At 41.0% G+C, this 13,106-nt stretch overlaps 1 protein-coding gene across 1 annotated transcript in view; it reads left to right on the forward strand.

The window, feature by feature from the left end:
- FNDC3B (fibronectin type III domain containing 3B) overlaps positions 1-13,106 on the forward strand; it is a 512,453-nt gene that overhangs the window by 162,489 nt on the left and 336,858 nt on the right. Inside the window, exon 3 of the mRNA XM_082249863.1 lies at positions 13,021-13,096. Coding sequence (XP_082105989.1) covers positions 13,021-13,096 — 76 coding nt within the window. The remainder of the gene's footprint in view (positions 1-13,020; positions 13,097-13,106) is intronic.

The raw sequence follows: 13,106 nt of genomic DNA on the forward strand, positions 1-13,106 counted from the left end.
TGCTCTGGCTGTACGCAATTATGCAGCCTCTCAGCAGGTGGGCATTAATAGCAAAAGGCTGCATATATGCGTACCAGAATGTAAACAGATCTGTGCAAGGAGCATGTGCCCTGCGTGCTTCCGGCACAGTTACTGGCAGCTAACAGAAAGCTCCTGATCTCTACTTGCGATTGGGAGCTTTCAGATCATGTGACCACTGTGACGGCCAATCACAGCAGTCACATAATCAGAAACTCCACCCTGCTTCCCGGCAACAGAAACCTCTTAAATGGGCGGGAGGCACCAGCGTTAGGTGGTCAATTTAGCCAGTGGGCTGAACGAAAAAAAAAAAAAACAGATTTCTTTAATCCCCTCTGTGGGACATTGTATGCCGACAGTGGCTCCTGGTTTTGTTAGAATACACTGGTGAGTGTACAAAGATCAAAAATGTTTTCCAACATGTCTGTTCAGCAGAACCAATCGACTTCAGTTGAACAGGGAGGACTACACACAGATCAAAATTCAGCTGGCCACTTCTAAATAAACCACATTTTGATCTGTCTATGCCCAGATTTAGTAGATTTGGATGTGCATTACATCTCCCTTTCCGCTGAATCATGATTCGTGTTCGGATCGCGCTTCAGATGCGCTTTTGCCGGCAAACGCACCACATCTGCAGGCAGTGCACACATTTGCTGGGTGTTTGCAGTGCTTACACATTTGTCTGAATGCCTTGCGTTTTGTAGGCATGCCACCCCCTAATTACTACAGATTGGGTAGACTTTATCAGAGGCATGAAGAAAAGCATTGCGATCAAGCATGTAAACACAACTGTTCACTGCCTACTGCAGCTTAAAGTGATTGTAAAGTCTATTTTTTTTGTTGTTTTTTTTAAATAACAAACATGTTATACTTCTCCTCCTCTGTGCAGTTGGTTTTGTGCAGTGTGGACCAGATTCTCCTCTTCTCAGGTCCCTCATTGCTGTTCCTGGCCCCTCCCTCCTATCTAGTGCCCCCACAGCAAGTGGCCTGTTTTAGGGGCACCCGAGCTGAGCTGCAGCTCCGTGTGTCCATTCAGACACGGAGCTGCCGTTCGGCCCCATCCCCTCTCTCTCCTGATTGTCTGACTTTTATTGACAGCCCTGGGAGCCAATGGCACCGCGGCTGTTTCTCAGCCAATCAGGAGAGAGAGTCCCGGACGGCCGAGAGACTTGTGGACATCGCTGGATAGAGATGGGACTCGGGTAAGTATTAGAGGGTGCTGGGGAGGCTGCTACACACATTTTTTATCCTAATGTATAGAATGTGTGAAGGCATTTGACAGGCACCAAAAAGCAGCTCAGCTGCACATTTTTTGCTACCCCCTTAACTGCACACATCTAAATTAAGTCTTAGCCTGTGTGAGGACAATATGAGTTCTTTGTAAATGTTATCAAGTTTTCTATTGATATTCTTACACCAATTAAAGAGGAATTTTAGCTCCCTCTCCTAATACCTATACTAACTAACCTGTGTCAAAAATAAGGAATTAGCTGGCGCTCTGGTCTGGTGTGGTAGGGTCGATGTGAGGATATGACAAAATGACAATTGTTAAAATAGGGAATAAAAACAAGTTACCTATATGGCATAACAAGGCGATAGGGGAAGTCCATAAGGTGAAGGAACAATGAAGGTGATTAGGCTGAAGGATGGGTCTGAATCTGAAAACAAAGGGCCAGCTCCACCACACAGGAAGAACAAATCTGTGGACGATGCAAACAAGAAAACAGGCGAAGCGCCTCTAAGTGCAGTTTAGCACACCTTAAGTCCGTTTTAAATTCACGTCCAAAAGTTACTTATCGGCGAGCACCTACGCTGAAAAATAAGATTGCTCCGAGCAAACTACCTGAGAATCGGGAAGCTCACCCTTTACACCCCATTCCCCTTAAGGGAATGTACCCGTGTAGAAAAAAACTGTGCAAAACATGCAATTTCATCACGTATGGACAAAAATCCTTTTCCCATGATGGTCAGACATATCTGTTGGACAATTATTATAATTGTTCCACAGATCATGTAGTATATTGCCTGACTTGCCCGTGTAAGTTATTGTATGTGGGCCGAACTATATGTCCCCTTCGCCAACGCTTTGGCAAACACCGTTGGCTTATAGAGGAAGGCTCCGACAAGCACGGTGTCTCTAGACATTTCTTAGAATTTCACAATAGATCCACTGAGGGGTTACGAGTTTGGATTATTGAGGCCATATCCAATAAATTGCCAGAGGCCCAACGTTTCTCCAGACTGTCAGCGCGAGACTTTCTGGATTTTTACCTTGAATACATTAAAGCCTCATGGACTAAACGAGGAACTTGAAATCAGCACCATCTTATAAACATATACAGTATTTATAATATATTTATACATTTTTGTATATATTTATTTCATACATGTGTAATATATGTTTTTTACGATTTTAGCCATTTTTTAGCCATTCTATTTATATTTATACACCCCATACCTTTGTTTTATGGTCTTTTTATGCTTTTAACATTTTAGAGGTTGGTATATATATAATATATCATCTTTGTATTTTTTAGCTATTCAGTGTGTCTTTATCTCATGAATATATATATCTGTTGCTTACTGTTTATACATTCATTTATAATTCATTGAAGAGATCAAAGATGACCGGGGTGCCACACCCCCCCCTTTTTTTTTTTTTTTTTAAAAATTCCAAGCAAGCCCCCCAATAAAAAGTAAATACGGTATGAAGAACACCCAGTAGAAATCTACTAAAACTAATGTCACTTAGCCTACCTTAAAAGATAGCTTCAGTTGAGAAACTCTGCGGGTACTTTCATTTACATTTTTCTCCATGTCTGGGGAGTAATTGGCCACCCCCACAAGTCTAATGCCGGCGTTCATGATGAAAACATCTGGTACTGCAGGCTGATTTTCTTGACTAGTCTCAGACTTGGCTATCTGCTCTGATTTCTGGCCAGTGTAAGTAGTATGTAGGCTGTGTCCAGGGCTCAGTAGTAGGTAGTGCAGTGTACAGATGTCAGTAGGATGTAGGGCATTGTGCGGAGATCAGTATATATAGGGCTGTGTACAGAGGTCAGTAGGCTGTAGGGCAGTGTACAGAGTTTGGTAAGATGTAGGGCAGCGTACAGAGGTCAGAATTATATAGGGCAGTGTACAGAGGTCATTAAGATGTAGGGCAGCATACAGAGGTCAGTAGGATGTAGGAGAGCGTACAGAGGTCAGTAGGATGTGGGGCAGTGTACAAAGGTCAGTAGGATGTAGGACAGCATACAGCGGTCAGTAGGATATAGGACAGCGTACAGAGGTCAGTAGTATGTAGGTCAGTGTACAGGGGTCAGTAGTATGTAGGTCAGCGTACAGAGGTCAGTAGGATGTAGGGCAGCATACAGAGGTCAGTAGTATGTAGGTCAGTGTACAGGGGTCAGTAGAATGTAGGGCAGCGTACCGGGGTCAGTAGTATGTAGGTCAATGTACAGAGGTGTGTAGCTTATAGGTGAATGTACAGAGGTCATTAGTATCTAGGGCTGGGGTCAGGAATGCAAGGTATAAGGGAGTCAGGGGGGGGACGGTTCTGAGGGATCAGAAGGTGCAGGGGGAGGGGTTAGGAGGATACAATACTGGGGGGCAGGAGAGCACGGCATTGGAAGGTCAGGAGGGTACAGTACTGGGAGATCAGGAGGGCACAGTACAGGGGATCTAGACAGTTGGGGTGTCGAGAGGGCATGACACTCAGGGGATCAGGACAGTATGATATTTGGGGGGGATCAGTAGGTTATGGTATTGGGAGGATCAGGAGGGCTGGGGTGTCAGGAGTGCCTGGTACTGGAGGGTCAGGAGGGTGCAGTACTGGGGGATCAGGAGGGCTGGGGTGTCAGGAGGGCATGGTGTTGGGGGTCATGAGTGTATGGTTTTGGGGGGTCAGAAGTAAATGGTAATGTGGTGTCAGGGGGGCATGGTGCTTGGGCATCAGGAGGGCTGGAGTGTCAGGAGGGCATGGTGCTGGGGTGTTAGGAGGGCACAGAAGTTGTTTTTTAATGCAGAGTGGTGTAGGGAAGGTGCAGTGGCAGACCTACATGTCCTGGTGCTGATCCCTCCTGGCAATCCTACCTCATCATACCCTGGTAGTACCCACAAGCCCCTTGGGTCGGGGAGGAGGGCCCGTAGAGATGAGCACAGAAGAGCAACAGCCCAGGCATGTTCAGAGAAGAGCACAAACCCACCTGATCGATTCTAGAGGCTTTCCCCGCCACATAGCCGCACGTATTCAAGGGGTGGGGGCTGCCTCTGCAGCCTAGGATTAGGTAAGGGTGCGCCTGCACCACTCTGGAGATCTGAAGAGAAGACTGGTTCATGTTTGCGAGCTACCTCTCACCTGGTTGCCGGCCCCTGCTATAGGTTTTTTTGAGGGAGTGGGGTGCATTTTTAAGACTAGTTAGGCTTTAGCTGGAAATCTACAATAAGGAAAAGGTCACAGTGGAGTCCATAACCAACTAATTCTCTTTTATTGTTGTGTTCCTCTAAACAGAAAAAAGTATTTAATAGTAGTTAGTCACATTATTCTGGACTTCATAAACGTTATTACTTTGATTTGAAGCCTTCCTAACACCAAGGATGTGATTAGAGAACTACAACAGGGTGGTTCCACAATTTTCACATCTCCCAAATTGTCTTTGGACAAAAACATCTGCCTTTTCATGATAATTGGATCAAGGTGTTGGTGCTACCTATTTGTGTATAAATGCTGGAGTATTTTCATGACACCCATTAGAACCAAAGAAGTGGCTTGGACAACCACATCTTTCAACATTTTGACTAATTACTATTAGATATATAATGACCTGAATAAATAAGAACTTTAACAGACCAGATGAGTGGTAAAAATGAATAAATTAGTATATGAATCTGCACTGTATACCACACCATTGTCCACTTCAGTTTATTGCTAAAGTATGTCTGTATTTTGCTGCACAGAAAAGTCATTGTGAGTTTCCATACTGTAGAGAAAAGTGATGAATCTCAGTCTCACTTTCAGTGATTCATGCTTTGTGAGAAAAGTACTAGGACTATAACTCCAATGTTTCTCGTCATCTCATTATCAAATGAAACAATTACCTACAGTAATCTGTGTGCTAGAAATGAGATCAGCAATCTGGTTAATGCATCTCCGGAAGATGATATCAACAAGACTTTGACTTCCATGACTTGGTATGATGATATCAAGAATGTTTTTTTTTTTTGGCAGATGATGCATAGGACTTATTAGGATTAAAGAATACTTCTTTATTCTGAATTATAAAGAATGTTCTAACAAATACTAGGGTATCATGACCAAGTAAATGTAATAGGACTAATTTATTAAAGCTGACATAGTATATTTATATCTGTTCAGCATTAAAACACTTAGACTCAAAAGTAAGATAAGAATGAAAAAAATAAAAACTTCTATACTTAAGTGCCCAGAGAGTATAGTTTAAAGGAGAAGTACAACCAAAGCTTGTTTGGTTGTACATCTCCTGTGGATCACAAGAGTGCAGTTCTTTCTGCACTCCTATGACCCGCTTTCAGTGGACAGCAGGCTGAAGCCCGCTGTCAGCAGATGTCACAGAGCCGGTCCAGGCTCGGGCAAGATTGCGACAATGAAGTCAGGATCTGACCACATGCCTGGACCTGCAGCTGGCTCAGCCTCTCAGGGGGCTGCTGGGAGCCTGAGCTGGCTGCTCCCGCCCCCTCCACATTCCAGCGCTCAAGTGAGCGTGGGGGCAGAGCAGAGAGCTGCTAACTGACAGTCAACAGCTCTCTGCTCCGGGGGCAGGGAGAACCAAGCAATCTGCGGTGTTCGATTGCTCGGTTCCCAGTGGTAGAGGTGCCGGTGGACAGATGCAGCATTGGACCGATGCTGCATCCAGCTAGGTAAGTATGATTCAGAAGAAAACCTATACATCTCTTTTAAACCTAATTGAGTGGTTTCCATTTAAGAGAAGAACTATTGTTATTGTTCTACAATTCAAAATAACATCTAGAGTATCAACAGCACTCACTATATACCTGCTTTGTAAGCACACATGGTAACACACATGTGTAGGTGTGAATGTGTCCATAGTTTCCTTTCACACTAAACTGCAGAGCATAGATCTTAACCAGCCACATAAGAATACATAGGATTTCTGCTTGGCATGCCTTTTCATGTAGCAAAGTACATAAGGTTTGTTGCATCAAAAAGGGACAAATGTAAAATAGGCCCAAGCAAATCAATCTATTTAAATTAGGGATAAAATGAATAGATAGTATAAGATTTATAGGTTTAAATTACTTCTTCACTTCAGTAAAAGTCCCATAAATTGGGTGATACATTTTCTATCCAAAGTGACTAGTTAATCCAAACAATCCAAAGAATGCTTAGCACACTATCATCATTCACAGATACAACACAAAGTCAGTGCTTTGTTACCACCGGCTGGGACATTTAGTTCACTAGTATGCATCCTTGTTGTCTTACTGAGACTCTGTAGAAAGTATTCATCACCTATACTTTGACATCAGGATATAACTGTTACATCAGTGCTTCCTTTTAGTTACTAATATTATAGAGAACACCCTGGATAAAGTATTTTCTATTTACAAATTCTTTGAATTGCTTGGATCACCCTGTCACTTCCAGTGGAAAATCCTATCCTTAGATTTATGGTTCTTTTACTGAAGTGAAGGAAAGTAATTTAGAAAAGTACATCTTATAATATCTATTATTTTTATTCGTAGTCCTAGTTTGTACAGATTGATCATGCTTTTAAAATTTTGAATATACAGTGTATTCATAAGGTATTCAGATCCCCTTAATTTTTTTTCAATTTTGTGATGTTGCAGTCTAATATTATAGTTGTTTAAATTCAACTTTTTTCTCATTAATCTTAGTTGGGAGAGAAGTGTCTTAGTAAGAGATTTGAACAAGAACCCGCGTGGAGATGGAACAAAATTCCAGGAAGGTCAACTGCAGCTTTGCACTGATCTGGGCTTTATGGCAGAGTGGTTAGAGGGAAGCCTTTCCTCAATGCAAAACACATGAAAGCCCACTTGGAGTTTGCATAAAATCACCCAAAGGACTCCCAGACTGTGAGAGACGAAATTCTCTGGTCTGATGAAACCAAGATTAAACTGTTTGACCTCAATTCTGAATGATATGTCAATTTTGTGATGTTGCAGTCTAATATTATAGTTGTTTAAATGCAACTTTTTTCTCATTAATCTTAGTTTAGTAATGACGAAGTGAAAACTGAATTTTAGAGATAAATGCAAATTTATGAAAAAAGGAAAAACTGAAATATCACATTGGCATAAGTATTCAGACCCTTTGCAACAACACTTGAAATTTAGCTTGGGGTGCCTCTAATTTCTCTTGACTGTTGCTAAGATGTTTCTACGCCTGGTTTGGAGTCCACCTTTGGTAAATTATATAAATGGATTGGACATGATTTGGAAGGGCTAAAGCTTTCCATATAATATACAATTTTCTTATTCAATTTCCTTTAGATTTACCTTCAACTATGTAGTGTAAGGGCCTGCCTGATTGCATACAACTTGAAAGTAATTAGATTTGACCTCATATTATATGATTTTGATAAATCTAAAGGAAAATTGAACAAGAATATTGATTAATGTATGGCCAGCTTAACACCTCTCTATAAAAGGCTTCACAGCTTACAATGAGTATATTATCAGAGCAAAGGGCATGAAATATAAGGAACTGCCTGCAGAGCTCAGAGACAAGATTATTGCAAGGCACAGATCTGGAGAAGGTTACAAAAAATTCCTGCTGTACTGAACATTCTCAAGAGCAAAGTGACCACCATAATGCTTAAATGGAATAAGTTTGGCACAACCAGGATTCATCCAAGAGCTGGTTGCCCGGTGCAACTGAGCAATTGGGGGAGAAGGGTCTTAGTAAGAGATGTGAACAAGAACCCATGTGGAGATGGAACAAAATTCCAGGAAGGTCAACTGCAGCTTTCCACTGATCTGGGCTTTATGGCAGAGTAGTTAGAGGGAAGCCTTTCCTCAATGCAAAACACATGAAAGCCTGCTTGGAGTTTGCATAAAAGCACCCAAAGGACTCCCAGACTGTGAGAAACAAAATTCTATAGTCTGATGAAACCAAGATTAAACAGTTTGACCTCAATTCTGAATGATATGTCTGGAGGAAACTAGGCATCGATCATCACCTGCCCAGTACCACCCCAATAATGAAGCATAGTAGTGGCAGCAGCATGGTGTGGGGGTGTTTTTCAGAAGCAGGGGCTGGGAGACTGGTAAGGATTCAGAAAGCTGAATTGAGCAAAGTACAGAGATATCTTCAATGAAAACCTGTTCCACAGCACTCAGGAACTCAGACTGGGCAGAAGGTTCACCTTCCAACATGACAACGATCCTAAGCACACAGCCAAGAAAACACAGGCATGGCTTAGGGACAACTCTGTGAATTTCCTAAAGAGGCCCAGCAAGAGCCCTGACTTGAACCCTATTGAACATCTCTGGAGAGACCTTAAAATGGCTCCACCGATGGTCCCCATCCAACCTGACTGAGCTGTAGAGGTTTTGCACAGAAGAATGGCAGAACATTTCCCAATCCAGGTGTGCAAAGATGGTCATGGTATACCCAAAAAGATTTCAGGCTGTAATTGCTGCCAAAGGGACATCAACAAGGTACTGAGTAAAGGTCAGGATACTTAAAGTGGTTGTAAACCCTCACCTTGTAAAACAACCCATTCAGTTTAAATAGAAATGAAAGGTAAAACATTTTTGTATAGATTTAAAAAAAACATTATAAATACTTTTTTTTTTACCATTTGTATTAGTGATCAAATTCTCTCTGTTCTCAGCTGCATAGGATCTGGGGGGAGGAGAAACAGCAGCACACTGAGCTTCCCAGTGAATGGCTATGCAGCCGGGGCATGTCAAGACAAGTCTGATCATTGAAAGAGAGCAGGCAGAGTTTCCAGCATGGCTTGAGAACTGACCACAGTGTGATCTCCTGCTTAGTGTGGACAGTTTTTAATAGGAAAGCAGAGGGACTGGCAGGACCAACCATGATTTCACAAAAAGGAAGCGATACAAAGAGAACAGGATACTTTCTCATACATGTACATGGTACAGCAGGCACATATGAGAAATATGATGTCTTGGGGTAACAAACGCTTCCTGTCAGTATGGTCATTGTACACAGCAGCAGAGCCCGATTGCCTCTTCCTCTCCCAATATAACTGCTGCTCTGCTTAGCAGACTGGCAATAAAGACACCATCAAATACTTGTGATTGATGCACTTAAAAGTACATCATATAATGTATTGAATATTTTCAGTAATGTGTTTTTTTTTTTTTTATATATGCCTTGCTATATGTTTCCTGGTTGGATGTTCAAGTATATTGGATATGCTACACTCTTACAGTGTTAACGTGGCTTGGAAATAGATGTTTCCTTACTTTCTGGCAATGTCTGTTTGAGTTTTTTTCCAGCTGGCTAATGTATTAAGGAGAACAGTTCAGTATAATGGAGACATGTATGATGTGACTAGGATCCATTGCTATGGTGATTGGGAATACTTTGCTGTATATTGAAACAAGCATGATCAAAACTTTGGCTTTCCCTGCAAGCATGTCTTGGATCTCCCACCAGTTATCTATATGAACTCTGTATAAAAATCACAAACATCCTTTAAACCATATCATTTCTGAATGTGAGGATACTATACAATTAAAAGATAATATCCATAGTTTTTGTATGCCCTATAATACTTATTTTCTAAAACAATACAGTAAAATTCCTGGTGAATGTAAAAGATAGAACTATGCCAAGATGGTAAACTTCGAATTACACCTAGACTTACAATTTTGCACATTTGAAAAACAACGTAAATAAAACGATATATATGGTTTGATATAATATGCGGATTCTGAGAATTGCTATGCAAACAGATTTAAAAGGATACTAGCATATTAGCATTTGGGAGCGCGGCACCACTTTCTAATACTATTTTGCACATTAATACACATTTAGAGAGTGTGTATAGGTGTGTGAGCGATCCGCTTTGTACGTTTTTAGTTTTGTAGTCTTATAGCACTCAATAGTACAACATAGCAGTGCGCAAGTACACCTATTTTTAAATGAAAATCAAAAATATGCAAAACTTCATAGCGAGATCGAAATGAAAAATTTTACTAGATCATTTATTTAGCTTAAATGAAAATGTATGTGTAAACAAAACTAGGTTTTGGATGGAGTAGGGAAGGCATAAGGATTAATCAAGTTTTTTTTGCTGTCTGGCCTGCTTGGGAATTTCCCTTTAGTTCATGTCCTGGAGATTCACAAAATAAGAGGAAAACAAGAAATAAGAGGAAATCTCCCCCAAATGAGGGGAATTCCCATCTTAGATAGTCTGCAGAACATACTGATTATCCTCTTGCTCTGGTGACAACCCAAAGATCTTGGTTTCCCAATCTTTCCTTTCGAGACTTTGAGCAAAAAGAGAGGGGACACAGAGCAAAAAAAACCTTTCCCATAGTTTTGGATGCTATGGGAAAGGTTTTATTTTGCCCTTTGTGTCCCCTGCTTTGTAATAGCACAATGTTTTGATTTTTGGCTTCTGCATATACATTTTACATTTCTGTGCATGCTGTAGATTTTAACAACAAAAAAAATAAGTTTCTAATTTTTTGTTAAAATCTACAGCATGTACAGAAATGTAAAAACATATATGTAGAAGCCAAATATGAAAACATTGCACTGTAAAAAGCAACCAAATAATTAGAATATGTAAATCAATGCTTTTATTGCAATTGCCGTAGAAGCATATGAACTGCAATCCTAACCAAAAAAACCCAGTTATCTAAAGAGAGCATTTACAACAATACCACAAAAAACTCTTAAAGCAGAGCTCCACTCAAAAGGGGAAATTTGGCTTTAAATACTCCTCCCCTGCCACTTTTGGCATGTCATTTCTTTTTTGGGGAGGAGCGGGTACCTAGTTTTGACAGGTACTCGCTGCTACTTCAGCAGAAGTTCTCCTCTCCCCCTCCCTCCCTGCAGTCATCTGGGATACGTCATAGGCCCCAGATGACTGCTGGCCATTGAGAACACGCAGCGTGACTTGCGCATGTGCAGTGCCCAAGCGGCTGTGAAGCTGCAAACTGATACATTCAGGTGCCCACAGTTGAAATTACTGTGCCGGGGAGAGAAAAGGAATAGCAGCAATGGCTCGGGTGAGCACATTGCTGGATCGTGGGACAGGTGATTGTGTGTTTATTAAGAGTCAGCAGCTATACTTGTTGTAGCTGCTGACTTTTAGTAAACATAGAAAGGACTGGAGCTCCTCCACTATCAATACTACTATCAATAAAATAATAACTTTTTCAGTGGGGAAATGAAATTCCTTCAAAGGGATAAATAAGGCGAATTTCCTAAGTCATATGCTGAGTACTAAAAAGATATGTATAAAAAGGTGTTAGAGATCCACAAAATGCAACAAAAAATCTATATATTTTAATGAAAATGCATAAAAACTGCCCTACACATGGGTCGAACTGATATTCTGCCTGTGTGTACGGCCCTTAAGTCTTCCTTCAAATTCCACTGAACTGATAAAAAACTGGATTGCAGTATTTGCGTACCCTGCTGAATCTCCTTTTTGCTAATCTATACTCAGCTAATTGTCAGTTTACTATCTGTTAAAGTTAAAAACTCAACTAATGAGCTGCAAGCATCGTACACAGAGGCACAATGGCGGAAAGCCATGTTATACAGCTACTCCTACTCGAAGTGCGTTAATCATTGGGAAATGGCACAATATATTCTTCTTAGATGGTATCCAACTCTGTATTCTATAGCTAAATATTCCAAAATGCGTACTAACCTTTGCTGGAGGGGATGTGGTCAGGTGGGTACCCTTTCCCACATATTATGGTCTTGTATTAGTATCCGGAGCTATTGGAACTCGGTTTTTAGGCTCCTCTCCGAGGTGACTGGGTGTTTTTCTAAAGCTAATGTGGAACAGGCGATCCTCAATATAAATTTGGACAATTTCCCGGCCCTGGTTAGACCTATAGCGGTGAATGTTTTGGCAGTTGTTCACCTCATGCTGGTTAAAAAGTGGAAATCTCCCTTGACCCCCAATCTCTTTAAAATCAAAAGTCACCTTGAGGTCATTTTAGGTTACAAACAATTGCTGCCAATTAGAGATGGCACTCAAGCTAAGTTCCAGCAGCGTTGGGAATATTGGCTAACATTTAGACTTAGAATTACTTCTTAATATTTGTTATCATACATCTTAACATGTTGTTCAGCCTCTATCACTGCAAAATGTCCTGCCGAGTGGTTATGTCTTTGATTATATAGAGCTTGCACTAATCTGTTCCTTACAATGTCTCCACTAGTCACATAGGAACTCAGAAATTTAAGAAGTACTCTGCAGACAGAGAATGCCTGAATGTGGTTGGATTTCTTCTTTTTAAACAAGTCCTCCTAAGTCTTTGTCAGCTTCCCGTTAACTGTTTATTAAAGCTGTAATATTGTTTCTGAGCATCTTGCTTGGCACTGCCAAAATTTTCCCAGCATTCATCACTGACTATTCATAACCCATTTTGGCAGTACCATGTAGCATGTTACAAAGAACTGAGGACAGTAAGCTGCAGCTGATAATTCCTGGAAATGGTTTGAATGACAGTAACGCTACACCGATACTTTGTCATTGGTAACACCCATCACATAAATCTTACTTCCTGAGAAAATGCATAATAACATTTCCACCAACACGAAAAAAACACTTGGTCGTGCATCAGTTCACTAATGAGAATGTAATTAGGGTTTTTTCTGTTTTCTTTTACTACCCTTATTCTTCCTTTTGCATTTTGTATGGACAACTGGACTTAAAGGGGGGGGGGGGGATGTTAGTGTATGAAGTCATGAGTTCTCCAGTAGAGATACCAGATGTTATACTGTTCTGAACCGCTTTTATCTTCTTATTTTGACAGGTCATTCTAGTTCAGGTTAACCCAGGAGAAACCTTCACAATACGAGCAGAGGACGGAACACTGCAGTGCATTCAAGGTAAGGAAAA

The sequence above is a fragment of the Pelophylax lessonae genome, assembly GCF_965119305.1.
Source record: "Pelophylax lessonae genome assembly, chromosome: 3".
NCBI lineage: Eukaryota > Metazoa > Chordata > Amphibia > Anura > Ranidae > Pelophylax > Pelophylax lessonae.